A 21,416-nucleotide genomic window follows, 5' to 3' on the forward strand; every position below is an offset into this window, starting at 1 on the left:
CTGAGCCAGTCACCCTTGCTGTAACTCTGTCGAGGTAAATTTAGTTATGCTAGGGACAAACTTGTCCCACTCTGCATTCTCTGTGTTACCAGTATCTTCCACAGAAGCCCTCACAGCTTCATCCAAATTCGAAGTCATGTTTACCCCTGGTATGTGAAGATGCAGTTCCACTGATTTCAGTGGGCTCAGTATAGCTGGGATACCTGTAAGACAAAACAAAGATTTTGTTTGTATCTGATGCTGTTTGTATCAGGTAGTCGACTGGATCACCTTATGATTGTCATTTTGAACACTGTGGGTGATGATCTATTAACAAAATAGTCCATCAGCATATATTCCAAATTGCACTTGCAAAACTTAAGTGAATGATTCTTGACTTAAATGCATGGTGATTTCTGATGCATAATCCTTGATTTCCTTACTTTTAAATATCTTTTCTGTGTTCTGCTACTTATTTAATATGCATTTTTTGGTAAATTGCCCAGTGGTTCCTTATTCAGATGCCACTGTGACCAAGAAATAGAATCACAGAGTAGTTTGAGTTGCAAAACACCTTTAAAGATCATCTATTCCAACCACATGGCCATGAGCAAAGCACAGGAAGTGAGATGAAAATGACAACAAATAATAGAGTAAAATAATCTACAGTCATACTGGCATCTGAGTTTCATGGCTGTAACCTTGCTTCTGCCATACTTGTAAGAATCACGACCCTACTGGAGGACAACAACCTAAATTCAGGAAAAAAAACATTCCTTCTATAGTATGTGTAAAGAGCAGACTTCTTCAGAGATAGCTTAATTCCTTTTAGACATACATTTTAGGAATAGATTAGGTTTCCTGGGGGATACCAATTTCTTTGTTATCAATATAGAGCTTATATAGTCATAATCTATAGTGTCTGAGGTAACTTCTAGACAATGAACATTCTCATCTCTAGGAGATGAGGGATGAATTCTGTACTTGCAGAGCCTTGCAAAGTCCTGACTGAATGAAGCATATAATGAGAAATATCAACCAATAAATTATATGCTCCTTTCCATCCATCCACAAAACTGGAGAACTGCACAATCATCTAATTGTTGACCCAGAACTGGGAAAGTTTGAGCAACTTTTGCCCTTCATTTCAGATTGTGTTTGTTTATCAGCCAATGCTGGAAAAAAAATCAAGAATGGCTTCACAGCTATTCCCAAATACATACAATAACCCATCCAAGAGGAAAAAACAAAAAAAGGACAGAAAATGTGAGACATTACTGTGGATTTCTTACTTGATCAGCTCAACTCACACCAGAATGTGTGATAAGTAGATAATTTGACATAGTCAAGGACATTCAGGTAGTTCAACTTTTACATACTCTTTTGGTTCAATTATTTGTTATAAAATATACCACACTTCAGAGAATTAGGTCTGATTAAAATATGAATATTTATAAACACATTGGAACTCCAGGGAAAATTATTTTCATACTTTCAGGTACCTGTTCTTTATTTACTTAGGAATCTGAAGGAAGTAAGGATCCAATGAAACTATATACAAAAAAATATTATTACCTTACCCTCTCCCCAATTACAAATCTACTTTTTAAATAAATTAAAAGAAAATTTGTTCCATCAGTATATAAACAAATTTGTAGCACATTCTATTAAATAATTTTTCTAAGTTACTTTTCTTAGAGTCACTTTTTAATGGTAGGCATTCTTCTCTCACTTCATTTTGCTCATATTCCACTATGGTCACATGCATAATGAAATTTTACTTCCACAGCATCAAAAAGCATAGGGACAAGTATAATACCAGTGCATAATAAGTGCAGTACCATTTGCTGGAATTGTGTTTATGTTGGTCAGTACAACATGCTCTGAAAGTTTTGAAACGTTATCAAAATTGCTGATCTGGGTGGTCAATGATTTCCGACTCTCTGTACTGGCATGACCTCTGGCGAGTCGTTCATCACGGTGACTGCGAATGCCAAAGATGCAACAAGAAAATGCTGCTTTAAATTCTTCTCTAAATTTCCCTGTCAACCACAAATAAGACTCATGAAGAAATTATGATATATAAACTGTGTTTCATCAAACTTTCTAGATCAGAAAAAAACAGCTATATAAAGCAAAATCAACCCAAGCCATCCAGGTCTTCTTTTAACACAGAAGTAGGAAATCACAATTTCAACATCTTGGAGAAATAGAGAAAAAAATATAACTTTTGTAAGAGGATATGTGAGGTGTGGTATGAAGCCTAAATTATTTTTTGATAGACAGAATGGACAAACTAGAATGATTTATGGAATCATATCATGGTTAATCTGTTGGTTAATAATATATCTAACAATAACAATGACTGAGTCATTACTTGACAGGTGAAATGAGAGGGCATGGCTAATGTGTGTTTCATCTTGGATACATTTTGAAAGAAGATTCAAACTATTCAACAGCCCATTCATCTGCTTTAGGGGCTCGGAGTAAATTGTTCAGATCATCCTCACATTGCACATGACAAAATAAACAAAGGGGGGATCAGTAGACTTTTGTCTCCCTGTATTTAATTGTAATACCACCAGTTCAGGGTCTGATTCTGCTGTCCATAGCCAAATAAGACAAATGCAAAGACAATTCTGTACTAGCAAGTCAAAGGCATCCTGCCTGATTCTTTGGTCTTGAAAGCAGTTGGTGCAGTCTGGTCATGCAAGTGCAGCTTCCAAAACCCAGTATCTGCATATAAAGTGCCTACTAAAAACAGCCTCTGGCCTGTGTTACCTTCCAGGCAGTATCCAGAGGGTATTTAGGGTAATGGCTTTGGTTTCAGACCAAAGTCATGCCAGGGACTTCTTTGCCAAATTAATGGTATGGACTGTCAAATTCAAGCACTTGGACTCAAGCCCTGGCAAGTTTAATTTACTTCTAGGTAGATAGCCTGAAGGTAATGGGATACTTCAGGCAACTTGTTCCGAGAAGATCTAGTTCCCACCAGAGGAGTTGGGCTGATGTTACACAGTTATTAATCTTATTTGTTATGGCTCATTACCTTCAAACTACACATTAAAGTTGAATTCTAGGTAACTGTAACTTACCACTGAGGAAGTTGTAAATAATAGGATTGGCTGCACTGTTTGCATATACAAGCCAGTGTGAGAACATGAACCAGGCATATACAGTTTCTCTGTCATCAGCATGATTGAACATTCCAAAAACCCTTAAAATAAAATAAAAAAAAAAAGTAAAGCTGAAAGATGGCAAAATTAGAAATCATACAAAAATATTTGGCAACTCCTGGCTTAATTTTATCTCTGATGGCCTATTTGCAGTATCACAGAAAAGCAGATACAATAGTAACATTGTCATTTTTTTGAGAGAATGAAGTCCTCCCTCCATCCCTCCGTCTTTTGACTAGTTTAACATAAGACAGTCCCTCAGTACTTTTTTTTTTTTGCAGTGGTGCAGATGCTTGTCTTTCCTGCTAAGTAACCAAAATCAGCTGGTGTCAGATAAGCCATTGAAAAGATAGGAAAAGTTGATTGTGACCTATTCATGTCACTGAGGTTCCTGTCTTCAGGCACATTCTCCAATAAACAAGGACACTGGAATTGAAAATGCACTGAACTGGCTTTGAAACTGAGGCCACAGTAGCAGCATTTGTCCTCCAGAGAAATATGTTTTGCTCAGATTCCTTACTTTTGCCATCTAAGGGAAATTTTAACTATGGGCCTATTCAGCTATTGTAGTTGTGGCAGCCTGTTTAGTTCCTCTGTGGTGATGATCATAGGTGGCCTCAACTCCCTTCTGGAAATGCTTCTTTCCCTCCACATTGTGTAACAAGGGACCTAAATTAGGCCTCAGGAAAGTGCCAGAATTGAGTGTGATGCATTTAAGTCTTCATATCCAACTTGAAACTGTTCCTTAAAAACTTAAACATTCCTCAAGTACCACTAACAGGCTGGTCATTTCTGTGGATATTCAAATCTTCTGCTACATGTCATTATTTTATCAGTATTCCAGAGGGCTCATGAGATATAACTATGCTGAAGCCTTAGCCTATCAGGCACTGAAAGAAAAAACAAGAGTGTACACAATTACTTCTCAAATGAAGAGGACAGAAAAAGGTTAAAAAGTGAAATATATCTTCATAGGCAGACTGAAGGGTTAGTGGTTTAAATCCAGCATTTCACAGTCCTCAGAGCCAAGCCACATGAAACTACTGTACTGCTCGCCTTCAGCTGCTGCTTTAGGTAAATACACTTGCCATGGGTGTATTAACAGTAAACAAGCTGCAATCCCATATAAATGACAAGTTGTAATGAAGAGGTGCAGGAGATAATTTTCATGTGGAAGAGTTTGCTAATGAGCATTCAACAATCTGGCCTTTTTTAAAATGCTATGGATAGGTTATATATATGGGGGAGGGGGGGATGAGGGGATGGGGTTGTAACTGTATGCTTATTTTCCATTGCTTTATCATGAAATAATTAAGTCTATTCTTCAAAAGTATCTGCCAGAAAACAGTAATCTCATAACAGAGGATTGTTTTTAGATAGAAAGCTTTCCCAAGTGTTTACATACTGGGATAAACTTTACCTTTTCAAGACATTGAGGATGCTAATTGGTAGATAGCACAGTGCAAAAACCAGGAGGACAACCATTAGCATACGTGCTGTTTTCCTTCTTGCGCGAATCTGCTTTATTTCAGCTGCCACAGCACTAATCTTTGACTTTGTTGATTGTCCCAGCCCTCGGGGATGTGTTGAAGATTGCAGAGGCTTCCACTTTTTCTGAACAACAGAAGAAGTTCCCGGGATCTAAGAAAGGAAAAATAAGGGGAACTTTGACAAACTGTCATTGCAGGTAGCTATAACAAGGAAAACAGACAAGTGGATGTACACGACATAAGCTTGTGGGGAGAAGTAGGGTTTTTTATTAAATTAATCATCATAGCTGCAACAAACAAACTCAATTTCAGGCACACTTAAAGGACTGTATAAAAATTTGTGTTTTATCCAAATATATGAGCTAATATGTCAAAAAATTTCTTCCCACATAACTTGCCTTACTTATGTCTTCAGACTCTCAGATTTACCAACTCCATTGTTGCAATTATGTTGATGTAAAGTTCTGTATTAAGTGGTTTGTTGTCTGGCAGAGCAGTTTATCTCATTAATATGCTGCTAAGTTAAGGTGCTAAAGTGCATTTCCGCATTGGAAACCAAGAATTTAAAGCATACATAGTTTTAAGTGCCATAAAACTTCCAAATATACTATCTAGATGACAATGAAGCACCTAAAGACATCAGAGTTGAAATGTGCATCTCTCTGCAAAGATCTTCAAATGAATATATAGCTGTGAATAGAAGGGAATCATGGAAGTGTGGCAAGATATAGAAAGAATTAAGTTAGCCAAAGACATCTTGCAATGGGTAGATATAACACAATGCTATTAAAAAATCTCATGTTGGTTTTTTTCTGTGTCTTCACATAAACTAAGCCAAATAAAGCAATTTTGCTTCAGTTCTTCAAAATTGTTTCCTCCCTGCAGCCAAATAGGAAAGGCTACAGATGGCTAGGACTTTCTCAGAGAACTCTATTGTAATGGCACTTGTAATGTTTTCAATTATGAAAACCTTTTGTGTCGAAATGTGGTTTTATTCATGCATAGTGCAATTGTCTGTGACTAGTCTCACAAGTGTAAAATAATCAATGTTTAAAAGTATCTGCAAAATTCAAACTGTGTTTTGTAACAGTTTAAATATCAGGGTTTACCCATGCAAACTGACCAGAAAGGGATGGAATTTTTGATATTTTAGGGAAAAAAAGTAAAGTAAAACGGGAATGCTTGTTCTAAAATAAAAGCACACACATTCTGAATTATTCTAGAATAGTTCCTGTGTTGGTTTGGGGGTCTTCTTGTTGTGAAAAGCTTCCTTGCACAGACAAGCCCTTAATTTCATATTTATGTGCACCATCAAATCTGATTTACAACCATTGGAACATTTTGGCAAAGTTGTGTTGCAATGAACAGGAATTCTGTGTAGCAGAACAGGGGATATAGTATGGCATTTATTTTTCAGTAGTAAGTCTATGGACATAAAGCAAAAAAATAACCTCATGCCCTTACTCCTACTACAAGTTTCCACCCATTCAGTTGAAAGCACCATTATCAACTTCATACCTGGACATGTCTGTCCTGTTGCAAGGGGCTAACCCTACTTAGCTGTAGGGTGCAGTACTGCTATGTGTTTGCCATGTACTACTGAGATAATATGCTGCCCAAGATTCTGATTCTGACATATCAGAGGCACTTTGATATTCTGTTCTCTAATTTGTAGGAGAAGCTTTTCCTTCTTTTTCAGTCATACCAAGTTACCATATTGAGCAAGAGTTGGAGATGTGATCATAGAAATTCAGCCTAATCTCTCCCTCCTGATTATGCCAAAGATTAATTTGAAGAAATCAGTGACCAGCTTTCACAGTAATTAAATGTAATTTAGATGAAGAGAAACATCTTGCTCAAAATTGTGAACCTGGATGAGGGAACAGAGTGCACTGTCAACAAGTTTGCTGATGACACAAAGCTGGGAGGAGTGGATGACACACCTGAGGGCTGTACTGCCATTCAGCAAGACCTGAATAGGTTGGAGAATTGGGCAGGGAGAAAATGAATGAAATACAACTGTAGGGTCTTGCATCTGGAAAAGAACAACCTCATGTACTGGTATAGGCTGGAGACTGACCCAGTGTAGGGGAAAGGTTCCTGGAGGTCCTGATGGACAGAAGGATGACCATGAGCCAGCAATGTGCCCTTGTGGACAACAATGACAATGGTATCCTGAGATGCATTAGAAGAGGCGTGGCTAGCAGATGTAGAGAGGCTCTCCTCCCCCTCCACTCTGCCCTGGTGAGACCACATCTGGAATATTGTGTCCAGTTCTGGGCCCCTCAGTTCAAGAAGAACAGGGAACTGTTTGAAAGACTCCAGTGAAAAGTGACAAAGATGATTAAGGGAGTGGAACACGTCCCTTATGAAGAAAGAAGAGAGCTGTGTCTGAAGCTTGGAGTAGAGGAGACTAAAGGGTGACCTCAATAATGTTTATAAATATGTGAAGGGCAAGTGTTGGGACGACAGAGCCAGACTCTTGTCAGTGATGTCCAGTGATGGAGCAATGGGTGCAAGCTGCAGCAGAGGGGGTTTCATGTGAACATAAAGAAAAACTATTCCACTAGGAGGGTGACAGAACACTGGAACAGGCTGCCTAGAGAGACTGTGGAGTCTCCTTACCTGGAGGCATTCAAAACCTGCCTGGATGTATTCCTGTGTGACCTATTTTAGGTGACCTTGCTCTAGCAGGTGGTTTGGACTAGATGATCTTTCAAGGTCCCTTCATATCTCTGACATTCTGTGATGGTCTGTACCTGCATATGCAGATAGAAGGGTGTATTCTTGTGTTTACTCAGTCCTTAATACCAAGAGCTGATCAAAGGCAGTACTGTATAAAATGTATAATCTCATTGCATTGTATATTTATTTGCTAAGTCCTCAGGAGTTTGTATTGAGAGCCTTTCAAAAGTTCCCTCTTTTCCTCAGTCTTTCCCTGGCATATACCTGGCATTTGTTGCTGTTACATCAATAGGCAGTAATACAGCAAGAATTTTATCAGAAGAAAAAAAAAAAGAAAGAAGAAGAGCTCTATGCACACAGATGCATAGCTGAACTGGTATGATTTAAGGAGCACAGCACTTCAGAAGAGGGTGTGCATGTATCTATGTGTGGGCTGCCCATGGAAGTGATTGTGTCACCATCCCTGGACGTACTTAAAACATGTATAGATGTAGCACTTAAGGACATGGTTTAATGGTGGACTTGGCAGTGCTGTGTTTATGGTTGGGCTCAATCTTAAGGGTCTTTTCCAACCTAAATATTTCTATGATTATGTGCGTGCAAGTATACACATGCCAGCATAATGCATATATTTGCTTTTTGGTAATGAATTAGTTATAGAGATAATCGTGGAGAATTTATGTAATTCTGATGGCTCATAAAAGCCCCCTAGATGTGTCCAAACAGGTAATAAAAGTTGAAAGTTGTTGTCTTATGCATGGTTCCTGTACACTGCAAATTATTATCAAGAAGGTTATAACCAGAGGAAATCCGAATGTAATGGCAAATAGCAAATATGGGTAGGGTATATTTCATCTACTAAAATAAAAATGGGTAGGCCTTCTAGCTATTAATATGAGTAGGCTTTAGTGTCAATGCATTTACACATTTTATCTCCCTCTATGCCCTTTACACATATGAGGAAGAAGGGGTTTACAGTCATCCCGACTGCCTTCATTTTTTAATGCATCTCTGGTGGCCATAAGCCAGCAGTGTCACTGAACCTGGCCACAGTGCTGGATGTAAAATTCCAGATCCTAAGTGTGAACATGGAGCATACAGAGAAGGCGGCTGTACACAAGAATCTGTATATAGTCACAGCAGCAAGCAAATAGAAATAGTGTGAAGTGACTCACCTGGCGACACCACAGCTTTCGAAATATTTGCAAATAGGCCAACACCATAAGACACAGTGGTGCCATGTATGTCACCAGAAAAAAGCATGTGTGATACATTTTGGGATAAACCTCAGCTAAAAAGAGAATTCAAATAAGTACATTTAAATACACATACATTCCAAAATCACTTTGAGACAAACTATTCACACATTTATTTATTCAAACATAATAGGTTATAATGGAAGATGCATCCAATGATGATATGGTCAGGATTGATTTTTTAATCACTTCTGCACAGATTCTGTTTCTATTATAAACACGCTTTTATCTCAAGCATCTCTTATATCACATTACTTCCTTCATATCACATTATTACTTTAGGTTTGAAGCCTTAAGAAGCTTTGCTTTTTATTAAATCAATGAAAGATAGAAAATTTCATTATCTAACAATAGCTAACTAATTAGCCAAGCTACCTCATCTTTGATGCATTTATCAGGTTATGTAACTGCCTTTAGTTTTAATTCTGCAAAGGCTACTATATATTCCTGGGCAAGCTGCATAGGCTTTTACCTATAAACAGAGAATGTAGACTACAGCATCACGTGCTTTCAATTTTGCATTGCCAAATGTAGTTTGGTGTTACCAAATGTTGGTATTAATTACAACCTAACAACTATGGATGGCCTCATAAAAAGAATGAGCATTATGGAGAGAGACAATAAGTAACCAAAGAGAAACTGTGCAACCCGTAAGTGGCAACTCTATCAATTGCATTTTGACTAAAGTATTTTGTTAACTTTCAGAACTTTAAAATGCTTCAGGATGATACAATCTGCAACTAAAACTCTGTAATGATTGTAGTTTTAATAGGAGGGAGGGAGGGAGGGAGGAAGGAAGGAAGGAAGGAGGGAGGGAGGGAGGGAGGGAGAAGGAAGGAAGGAAGGAGGGAGGGAGGGAGGGAGGGAGAAGGAAGGAAGGAAGGAGGGAGAAGGAAGGAAAGAAGGAGAAGGAAGGAAAGGAAGAAGGAAGGAAGAGAGGAAGGAAGGAAGGGAGGAAGGAAGGAAGGAAGGAAGGAGGAAAGAAAGAAAGAAAGAAAGAAAGAAAGAAAGAAAGAAAGAAAGAAAGAAAGAAAGAAAGAAAGAAAGAAAGAAAGAAAGAAAGAAAGAAAGAAAGAAAGAAAGAAAGAAAGAAAGAAAGAAAGAAAGAAAGAAAGAAAGAAAGAAAGAAAGAAAGAAAAAGAAAATATTGCATGAGATCAAAAAATTGTTAAACAGTTTCTGCCTCTTAAAGTGACTGAGATCATGGTCACTATTAAACAAGGGTCTTTTGCATGCCAGAAGACAAGGGCAATCACAGAATCATAGAATCATTTCAGTTGAAGAAAAACTTTAAGAACATAGAGTCCAACCAGATGCAAAGATTTGGGTGGTAACTGTCATAACAGAGAGGAGTACATTATCAAAGTAACTCCATGTTAACTCTCAAAACAAGACTCAAATAATATTAAACTCAATCTTGGGCCTGAAAATGCCAGCGCATTCACCAGTCAGAAAAACAGGAGTATCAGGGAAACAGAAACTTGCTATAGCAAATCCAGCCCACATTTATACAGCAAAGGTAGTAGAGATGTTGCTGTTGCCGTTGCCATTTGATCAAAGTAGCAAAAATTCAGATGAACAGCATTTGGCTCCTTTCTTGCACTAAGATCCATAGCAAACCAGCTTAGCAAGTATTAGCAGCTGCAATTACTAGTTCTTATCAATGTCCTTTGGGAAAGCAGAAATTTTTTTTTAATAATTGGTGAAACTTGGGTTTGTATATTGACACATGATCTCCAACTTGGTTTGCATTCCAGAAAAGGCAGCTTCACGGGAGTCCTGTTAGGCTTCACAGGTGGAGAGATTAAGGAGAAATTGGAGTAATGTGACTTACTGGGATCATGAGAGGTCAGAACTGAAAGTACATTCTTTCTGCTCAGAAGGAGGTGACACCTGCCTCATCAATGCTCTGCAGGCATCCCGGCCCCTTTCAGGTAGAAGGATGGTACATATTTAAAAGGCCATCTGGAGTTTATGGCTTCTAATTTAGCATTCCAAGTAAAGCAAAACATTAAATGAGCCTAGCTATTTACAAAGAACTGACGGACCAGGTTGGAGGAAGATCCCAACATTTGCCTTTGAAGTTTAGCCACCTGGAAAGTGCCAGCTGCTAAACATCAAAGGAAACCTGTCCCTCCTCCACCCAGGGCAAAGCCCTTTGGAGAACTTTTCCCTAAAATGCATGACTCTGTTTAGCTTCTCAAGCCAAAGAAAGGCTTTAAAGCTGTTGACAATCACAGCAGCAAGAAGGAGGAAGGGCTGGTTTGGGATACCATTCATTTATCTAATGAGTGAGTTCCAGGCTCCTTGAATGAGAACATCAATCAGTGTATAGTCTTGGTGATATATCAGCTGCCTGTCTGGGACTGCTGAACATCTTATTGTCAGGCAGAAGAGGAGAAAACTGTCTTTGCCTTCCATGGTCACTTAATGGGCTTCAGGACAGGGGGAGGTCATTCTTAGCTGGAGTAACCATTTCTTTAAGAAGAAATTAATGATTCTTACATCACTGGCTACTCTTCTACTGAAAAGGAAGAAGAGAATAAAAAGCACACAGATGGTCACGGGGACTGTACTAGGGTGAAATTAGCATTCCTACTTCGCACCAGTCATATGGTGGTCCACCTGGTAAAGGGTCAGTATGCTAGAACAAGACTTCTGCTGCAGGGCTCATTGAACAAATTTAAACTTTTCTAAAAACTCTTTCTTGTCACCATGTTGCAGTCATAGGCTGTTGTATATTTTTAGAATAAAGCTTAATAACTAAGGATGTTAGGAAGTGGGTACCCATAGTAGAGAAAAATCAACCACGTAACACAACCCCTTCCAAGCTATGTTCCTATGTCAGAGTACTTACAGTTAGCTAATACTAAAATTACATTTTCAAACCTGATGTTTATCAGTTCATGAAGACACCAGGCATAATTTTAGCATTAGCAAAATTATTTTTTTCCCTGCATTAAAATATCCCACAAGTTTTTCCTTAAATTCTGATCACTTCAATAAACAGGATGTATAAAACTCCATGTATTAATTGAATTTCCAACCATTTGTTTTCCAGAATTAAGACAATATGGTTTTGTACTATTTTATGAGTAGCTTAAGAGGAAATGGAACACAAAGTCTTCCCTTTGTTTCCATTCAGCCATATAGTTTGGGAAAGGATTATCTCTGTGTTCTTTTTATCGTTTGCAAAGGGATTGGCTGATGCACTTTGGCTAAAATTCATTTTATGAACAACTCTAAGACAATATATTTAGCTTACTTGGACACATGGTGAACTCATTTTAATATAATTTTCTTTTATTTTGGCACTTTATCATCAAAATCAGCACATAGCAATTACAGACTACTATAGAACTGTGGCCAACACTGGCTCCTTAAGTGAGCCTTTATAGGTCACATGTTGGATCCTTCTGTATTCCCAAATAAAATATTCTTATTAGAAAGTACTCAGAATGAAAAGCCCTCAGTTTAGAATTGGCAATGAATTTTATAGTCAGAAATGCCAGAAGCAATTAAAAATAAATTGAACCCTGTTTTAGGCTGAACTATTACTCCATTTGCAGTCACTGGCAGCTCTCCAGCAGCCTGCTTGAAATCTTATTAGTCAGGGTGGCCACTATTTGTTCACTCTTAAGGAGCCCAAGTGTCACAGTGCTGATCAGACCTTTCTTCCAGACACTCATCAGACTTGTATGGATTTCAGCAGATGGACTTATGTATGGGTAGTGGTGTCTCCTGCTTTGATGTCTGACATTTTCCTGGACATGGCTTCCTGTTAGTCCTCCATAGTACCTGATGTTTCAGTGGCCCTGAGTTCCCAGAACTAGAGTAAACTTCCAAACCACCTTGAAAAATGTCATTAAGCACCTTCTTCTTATGGCCCTAACCTTGACAATTTACAGTTTAGCATCCCTGGGACATATGGTGTACATGATGCTCTGCAAGGATTTCATCAGACACTAATTTTAGACAACATAAATTATATGCAGTTCTAAACAATGCAGTAAACACCCAAATATATCCTTTCCCATAAACTGACTCTCCTCTAGCATTTCCTGAGGATCTCTTGAGTGCACACAGTATTTACATCTCCACTTTCTCTTTGCAAATATATCTTATTTGTGGGAACATGAATTTCTTTCTTCTTTAATAGTTCTCTTTCTTTCATCCTCAATATTCCCATACTAAAAAAAGGCAAACAAAAATCAAAAAACCCCAAAAACCTATTTTCCTTGCTATTAGCAAACTATTAGCTCTTTATTGCTGCTTCTGTCCTCAAGGCTCACCAGTCTTTTCAAACTGCTGTCCTGTTATCTATGTTCTTTGGTTCTTCTGTTCTGAGGCTTTTATGAGTACAAACCCTGGTTTTCATCAGAAAAACTGCCTCTTCTATGCTTTGGCCTAATTTGGTGTCTTTAGGTATTTTCAGTTTAACCGAATTTTTTTGTAGCTAATGACACTCATTCTCCTAATGAGTGTTAGGGAATGATGTTAAGGAATATATATTATATGTATATGTATATCCTATCCTCATTGATAACATATGGTTAAGCCTACATTTACAAACAGTCCCACAATTGGAGCAACCTACTTGTAACCTAACACATAGAAAGGCTCTTGTCTCAAGTTATTATGCTAAGCTATTATTAGAAAGTGGAAAGAATTAACTTTAAGGATAGATAAAATGCACCATCAGAATAACTAGCAATCGCGGAGCATTATCATTAGAGGAATAATTCATTAAAAAGGCAGTAGGATGAAAGTAGGATTGTTGCCTACCAGTAGAATGAAAGGAAACTAAACTTTAATGCATTTTAAATGTAAAAATATTTCATTTCATGCTCAATATAAATTTTAAAATAATTAATTTTGGGGGGGGGGTTGCACTTCATTTCTGAAGGCACACACACAAACCAGAACTTACTTATGTGCACAAATATGTCTTTGTTACACCCTTTTTTAGCTCTCTAAACATCCAAATGAAGGCTCACAGGATACCCTCAAGATCAATAGATTTAATTTTTGGGCAAAGAGACCCCATAGGAGCAGAGCCTTGAAAACAAGCACAAGGTGTTTTTTCTTTTGCATAATGGGTGCTTCAGCTCAGGCATATATGTGAGCTGGAACTACTTCAGTGCATCAGTGAATGAGGGGCTCTCTTTAAAATAGTTCCAAAGCTACTATGATCTCTGTACTTCAAAAGAAGCACTTTCCTGTTAGGAATCAAAAAGTGGCCAATGCAGATCTGAAAATTCTGAGATTGTATTCCCTAATGAAATGCTCTCCTGACTTCCTAATTTATTTACTACATAATTTTCATCTCCTAGATTGATTAAAAGAATTTCTTCTGCAAAGCTAATCTAGAAGACATGAAGGGATGGATAATTAATTCTGCAGCCAAAATGAATGGACACAGATTGTACTTGGAGTGAATGCTGTGAAAGAAAATAGTCACATAAATACTGAACTGTCCAGCAGCAGACTGGGATATTAAATTGCTTGCAGATGAAGAAAAGCACTAGAAGTAAAGAGCAGATGTGTCCTCTCCAATGGAACACCAAGTACAACATTCAGTACTTAGCAGACACTTCCTCTAACCTCCAAACTTTCAGCATATCTTTGCATGCAATGAGTGCCAGCTAGCTAATGGCCATCTCTGCCTCCTTGTCTTGTCCCAGACGACTAACTGGGATGCAGGAGATAAAGAATAGGAAGTGTGACAGCCAATGTCTTCTCATTAATCCCCTGGTGGCCCTGTAGAGGCCATTATCAGGGGAGCAACTTCCAAAACAACACATGGAAGAGCCCTCAGCTGTTCAAGCTGCTCAAGATAATTTATCATGATAATTAAGTGCAGGTGATCCAGTTGTATTTTATCTTAATCGTTCACAGGACTGGAATCTTCTACAGAGACAGCTCTAGGAGAGAATCTGATTGTGTTTTAGTCTGACTCAAGGCTGTTAAACAGACACCTTTTAGATATATATTTTGGCAAACTTGGCTTTATTTTCCTGTGTGTGAATAATGGTTTTACTGATGGTCATTATATCCAGTGTCAGAGTCACAGCATGTAACTCGTACCCTCTGTTAGCTTTGGCGTTAAGCCAAGGCCCACCAGAGTTGAGTCTTAACCATTTGAGTGGGTGGCTAATATCACTTGCTGTGAAGAGGGACAAAACAGACGTAGTTACTCCCTGGCAACCCTTAGGATTTCTTACAGCTGAATTCAGATGCAGAACAAGTCAGATTCAAAGTTAACCAGGAAAGGCAGAACTGCACTTTTTGGACAGGATAATTTGTAACTGATTACATTTACAGAATTATTTAAATTATCTTGTCCATGACAAATTTCAAATCATAGACCAACTCACTACCCCATATCAGTGACACCTTTTCAAATTCTCTGATGACACACAGTTTGCATTGAAGTCTCAGGAGATATCTATAAAGACGAGTCATAGATCAGCAATTAGAAAAAGCAATAGTTCAGGTAATTCTGTTCTCATGTACTTATTTCTTAAGGGTAAACACTGAAGTCTTTGTAAACCTGCAATGTCCATCAATCACAGAATTATATAAGCATAAGCATTTAAGGGAGGGAACATTTCTACCCTCTGGGAAACATTAACATGGTCAAGACACTAGCCAGCCTCATTAATTTAAACTTGGTTTCAAATGTACTTTAAGTATTAGCACTCCAACATTTCACAGTATTTGAAAAACAGTGGTTCTAGGAAAGCTTGTATAATTAAGAACGTTTTGTGATATGTTTACACAACCTGACTGCATCTTACTATGCTCAGATATTTTTATTAACAGCAGTACAAATTCAGTTTTTATGGTCAACGACACACTCACCTCCCCAGTGCTCATCACACACTGTGAACAAGGTGGTTTTATTGGCTAATCCTGGGAACACACTGCTGCACTCCATAACAATAGCCTGAGGAATCATTATGATGCAGGACACAATCCAGATAATTATAATGCTGTTCCTTGCTCGCTTGGCTGTGCTTTTAAACATCAAAGGGTGACAAATTGCATACCATCGATCCAAAGCAATGCAGCTGAGTGTTAGTACAGACACAGAGACTGAAACCGTCTAAAGAAAAGGAAATATTAAGCAAATGTAAATGTATTTTTTTTTCCAGAGCTTTAAAAATCACATATTGTAGATTTTTCCTAGAGTTTTAAAAATTATTTCTATTTTCAACATGATTATCTCTTTACACACAATCATAAAATAGAAATTGTTCCCAGGACAAAACCCAACCAACCAAACGAAACAACAAACAAAACCATCACTTCTTACAGGATTACAACAGATATCCTCATTTGCTGTAGTCCTACTACAACCAGCAGGACAATTCACAGATTAGGGTGCTACCCAAACTGAGTAAGTGTAGCAGGGTCAGATTCTGGAAGAGCAAATTTATGCAATTTAAAATTTGCAAAAGTTTTGGGGTTTTTTTCTAAAAAACTACTTTTAAAACACTAGACAACTAATTAGACTTTTTTTTTTTTCCTGTGTAGAACAGTACCGTCACTTTGCCTTTTCAGTTCTCACAGGAGCAATGGAAATTCAAGGTCTCATGAACAAAAAAATTAACAACAACCAACTTTAGACAGACTAAGTAATTTTACCTTTTATTCACTACAGGAAATACCATCACTTTGGTTTTACTCTTTTGCTCTGTACACTAGGTGATCATTTCACTTTCTTTTCATAATTCCTTCTGCTAGAATGGAGGCTTTGAGAAAAAATTGTGTGACTTTGATTGCATCAAGTAGAGAACGTAGCTGCTGGAGAGAGGTTTTGCTCTTGATAAAGTGGCTCTTCAGCCATACAGGTATCTGCTGAAAATATAAATTGTGCTGGAGGCACAGAGCTGATCACCTGCATATGTTCAGAGTTCTACTTAATGCTTTTGATTTGTAATGACTGGAAGGACAAGCACTTGTCATTCTAGTATGCCCAGTCAGATCAACTAACCAGCTATTCTTAGAAAAGGTATTTGTCAATCATTTTGATGCAAACAATCTCACAACTCATTAAATCCACTGGTAAATGAGTCTTGGCAATAAGTGCTTAAGGCAGACAATCTGATCAGCTCCCAGTGAACCTGGATACTTTGACTGTTTCTAAAGAAAGCAAAGTAAGTCACTAAACAAATATGAAAGCCCAAATTTCCTTTGGAAGTTTGGATTCTGTGTCCTGGACCCTTGTGAATCTGTTTAGATCCACACACAGAGAACAAATTACTGTAATTCTATTTATAGACAATTGTATTGCTTTATATCCCTTTTAATTACTTTAAAAAAAAAATAAATAAAAAAAAATTACAAGCTTCAGATATTCCAGAAAGTGCATTAACCAAGTCTTAACAACCAGATGGACTATCTATCAAGCATAAATATACTCAGAAGTGAAACAGTCCTTTAATCCTCAGCAGGGACAGACCTTCCACCATATTATCACTGTTAGGAAGATGCCATTCTTCTAACATGAATAATGTGTACACAAACACAGTAAAATAATACCTGTAAGTAGGGAATCACTTTGCAGAGGGGCTGCCCAAAGAACCACGTTTCTGTGATGTCCACTACTAAAGTTGCTGGAAGACAAGTAATTGTGACCAGAATGTCAGCCAGAGAAAGATTCACTATGAAATAGTTGGTAACTGTCCGCATGTGATGATTCTTCCACACTGCAATACAAACTGAGTTTGGAAAGGCAAGTTAGTGAGATGGAAATTACTTAGGGAATATTTCAACAGGAAAGCACGGAATTAAGGAAATGTTTATGTCCTTTGTTTAACAGAAAATATTTGAATATGCAGTTCAGTGTAAGAACTATGTGTTTTCCTTTAGAATGGAAACAAGAGGAAACACGTAGGGAGAATCTAAGTCCACAAGGAGTAGTTTTCCACAGGCCACAGCATGCAAAATAATCTGATACAGAAAGCACCTATTCTTCACTACCTATTCACACAAATTTCTTCATGTCTATTTTAATACATTTGCTCTAGTCTATGGCAATGGACAACTACATTTGTAAAAGTTCATCTTTTTATTATCATCATGTGAAGTTTCATCCAAACTGCTGCCACATGGAATCTTGTAAACTGTACCAAGACAACAATCATTTCATACAATATACTGCTGGGCATAATATATTTACTGCATCTGCAGAGGATCTGTAACAGTTGTCTGCATAACTGTCCTTGGAAGTAAGTAAATACATGTAATTTTTGTAGTGTTTTAAATGTGGTATATTTTTGATGATGATTACTGTGATCAAAAGCAGCAGGGAGCAGACACTTTACGAGATCTGCCTTTAAAACTTGTTTTATAACTTTCCCCTCTTTTTCAATTTAAAAGGCTTGTAGAAATGAGGCAAATTAGTCCTTTCACGTGGTTGCACTAATTCATGATCATTAAATGCCAAAAACTGAGTCTGAGAAACTAGTCTAAAAATAAGTTTTCAAATAACATTAGACATTGTAGCTATCAATAGCTTAATTCACCAACAACTCCAAGAACTGATCACAAAATTTTCCAGAAGTAATGAATATTTCCTGTAAGAGAACAGATCAACTCATTGTGCATCAAAGGTTCTTCTGTAAACAATAATTCATTTATCATGCAAATGCAGATGACAAATCAAAATCTCCTTAATCTGCACTATACTTAATTTAGACATATTAAATATATCACAGGATGCTACAGTTGGAAAGGTCATCAAGAGGTTACCCAAATCTAACATGGAATCAGCTAGAGTTAAACCATTCTCTCATTAAACTAGATAAAACAGCTGGGAAAAAGTACAGAGACTTGAAGGCTTATAAGGTCTTGATATCAGACACTTCTTTAGATCCTAAAGATGGTATGTTTGAAAGCTTGTGCCCATCTTCCAGCTGTATCACTTGATCTAATAAAATTCATTTCACAATTTTTTGTTTAAGTCTTTAGAGCAACACAAGTACATCAAGATTATCACTAAGCCACTGCCTACAAGTTTAGATTTCAAAATCTGCTAGATAGTGCTTTGATATCTGAAGATATCATGCCTTTCTTAAATGTGTTGCAATGTTTAACTCTCTTCCCTATAAAACAAGCAAACAAACAAAAAGGAAACAAGCAAACAAACAAAAAGGAAAAACAAACAAACAAACAAAACCCCAAACCAACCCAAAACCTTCACGCAACAAATCTTCTGATATCTAATCTACTTTTCTTTTGCTGCTATTAATATATAACTTTTTTTAGATAACATTTTTTTCCCCCTGCACACAGGCAGGAATGATGTTTTTCCCTGAAGCAGTGTTTCACATCTTTCTGAGAATATCTCCCAGAGTATCCATTTCTTCTATTGTTTCCTTCCAGAATATCTGTTGCCTCAGATATCTGAAGGGCAAGCTTTATAAAAGCTTAAAGAAAACATCATTTTAATGGTATTCTTTTCTGAAAGTATTTTTAAAACCAGTCAGCTTTTCCCTCACCTCGTTGCCCTCTGCTGGTTGCAGTATTGTTTTCAACCTGCAGAAGCACTGGTAATGTTTTCTTTTAGCGAAAGGCTAAACAGAGATGTGAGGATTTCCTGTGAGTTACTTGAATAGCACAGAAAGGTAGTTCAATATATACCTTCCAAACTCGATGGCTTTCTGAGTCTCTTGCAGTACAAGGTTATTCATGAGTCTCAGGCAATAGCTTCATTGGGAAACATCTCACAGATCATGAAGATGCTCTTGGTGTGCAAGACAGTTTGACTATGCTGTTGAGTATGTTGTAAGTAGTTAAGTATCAGAACAAAAGGATTTTGTATACTCTTCACTCTAACTTGTTTAAACATTAATTTTCCAGAGAGGTAGTGGAGTCCTTGTCCCTGGAGGTGCTAAAAAAACTGTGTGGACATGGCATTGCAGGACATGGTTTAATGGCCATGGTGGTCTTAGGCTGCCTGTTGGACTTGGTAATCTTAGAGGTCTTTTCCAACAGAAACAATTCTTTGATTCTATGATTCTATGATCTCAGGTGGAAGCAACAAGCTCCTGCACAGCCCTCAAGAAATATATTAGAGAAAGGTAGCAAAGATTCTCAACTGAGCATGTATTTTACCCAAAAATACTCCAAAATTATAAAACAGGAGATGAGACCAGCATCAGCTTTCCTAAAATACTTGAGAGACATCACAGGGTTAACCAGATGCCTACAAAGGGCACAATGTAGTGGCCCAAACTGAGCTTTTCAGACATCTGCTTTAAAATCTATGAAACAGTAAAAATCATTCTGAATAAAACCTCAGTTTAACATAATAGGCCAATCTTTTATGCAACCTTTGATATTCCCAGCTATAAATAGGAGAGAGGAAGCAAGTGGGGAGGGAAAAAAAAAGTATTAATACAGCCTGAGAAGAAGAGAGAATCAGGATTTTAAAAATAAGGGAAAAAGTCAGAGAGAAATGTGAGAGAAACTGAGAAACATGCTCAGAATGTGCATAGTTATCCTGACTGCTAGTACTCTATCAGAACTTAAATACCTGCCCAGTATGTTTTATTATTTTCTGCATTTTAGGTTTTATTTTATAAAACCTCTCAAAGTTACAGTTAATAACTTTGCTACAAAAGAAAACACGCAAGCCAAATTTCATCGAGCAGCTATTTTTCTAATGGTTATTAAGCAATCACACTCCCAGAACGCCATCTCACTACTGATGCCTTTATTTTCTTTTGCCAGAATCCAACAAGCTTTAAGTAAAACAACTGCTATTCCTATCTCCGCCACAGAGTGTCAGTGAAGACTCGAAAATGAGCTGCCAGGCTAACTGGAAAATTTGTGGGGACTCTTCCACAAGTGAGAAAAATTCTGCGATAATGAAGCTTATTTCAGAACCCATCTTCCAAATAGTTGCAGCCTCCCATCCCTCAAAAAGTCCCACAGGCAAATCCTAGTAAAAACGAAACATAGCAAATGAAAATCAAAGTTAAAAGTCTAAGAGGGATGCTATTAGAACTCCATCAAGAAAATTCATATATCTCATTCAGTTCCTGAAAAACAAAACAGAACCAAAACCAACTCTCAAATATGACAGAGATTGGCATTTTCACATACAAGTTTAATCCCTGTTGGGTTAGTGTCCTGGGGCATTTTAATTAGAAATTGTAATGCCATCTATTCAATTAGCACAGCTGATTGTATCTCAAGCTGAATGTGAAAACAATACAAAGGCACCAGCTGGTATAAAATGCAGCTGTTTGTCTCCTGGAAGATTTATACTGTCTTGAGCATATTAAACATTGTAGTGCGGTCCTTCTGCAAGTGGACTGCTGGTTCAGTTGTCAATTTGGTTTTTACATATCAACCCTAAATCATTTCCCTAACACTCCAGACATCTTGTCAATCTCTTATTCAATGCATCATCCTCCAGTGTGACTTCTCAGCCAAAATAGAAGCATAATTCCCATAACCAGCAATACATGACATCTCCTTATATAAATGAATGATGCTACCTTTTATCTTATTTCTGGTAATAATAAATAAATCCCAGATGCATATAAACAAATAATTATCACTTTCTTTCCTGTTATGCTGAACTTCAATGACTTTATTTTCTTTGGTAATTCAGTATCACAGTTGTTAGACTAAAAGGTCATAATGTGGCCATCCAGTAGTTATTTGGAAGTAATGTTGTAATGAGAAACAGTGGTCATCAGTGGTCATCAGTGGTCATCATCCAAATGCATGGAGCAGAAAGCTTCTAAAGAGCTTTACTCCTTTGCAGTATTTTACAATCAAGCATTTATTAACAAATGTGTTAAATGTTT

At 37.4% G+C, this 21,416-nt stretch overlaps 1 protein-coding gene across 1 annotated transcript in view; it reads right to left on the minus strand.

Moving 5' to 3' along the window:
- Window positions 1–21,416, minus strand: part of HCRTR2 (hypocretin receptor 2) — a 29,973-nt gene continuing 8,557 nt past the window's right edge. The window contains exons 2-8 of the mRNA XM_009911650.2: window positions 17,134–17,312; window positions 15,451–15,694; window positions 8,506–8,621; window positions 4,576–4,796; window positions 3,075–3,196; window positions 1,821–2,021; window positions 1–203 (exon numbers count right to left, since the gene is read on the minus strand). Of these exons, the coding sequence (XP_009909952.1) occupies window positions 10–203; window positions 1,821–2,021; window positions 3,075–3,196; window positions 4,576–4,796; window positions 8,506–8,621; window positions 15,451–15,694; window positions 17,134–17,312 (1,277 nt within the window). The 3' untranslated portion in view covers window positions 1–9. The remainder of the gene's footprint in view (window positions 204–1,820; window positions 2,022–3,074; window positions 3,197–4,575; window positions 4,797–8,505; window positions 8,622–15,450; window positions 15,695–17,133; window positions 17,313–21,416) is intronic.

Source organism: Dryobates pubescens, chromosome 3 (assembly GCF_014839835.1).
Source record: "Dryobates pubescens isolate bDryPub1 chromosome 3, bDryPub1.pri, whole genome shotgun sequence".
In the NCBI taxonomy this organism is placed as follows: domain Eukaryota; kingdom Metazoa; phylum Chordata; class Aves; order Piciformes; family Picidae; genus Dryobates; species Dryobates pubescens.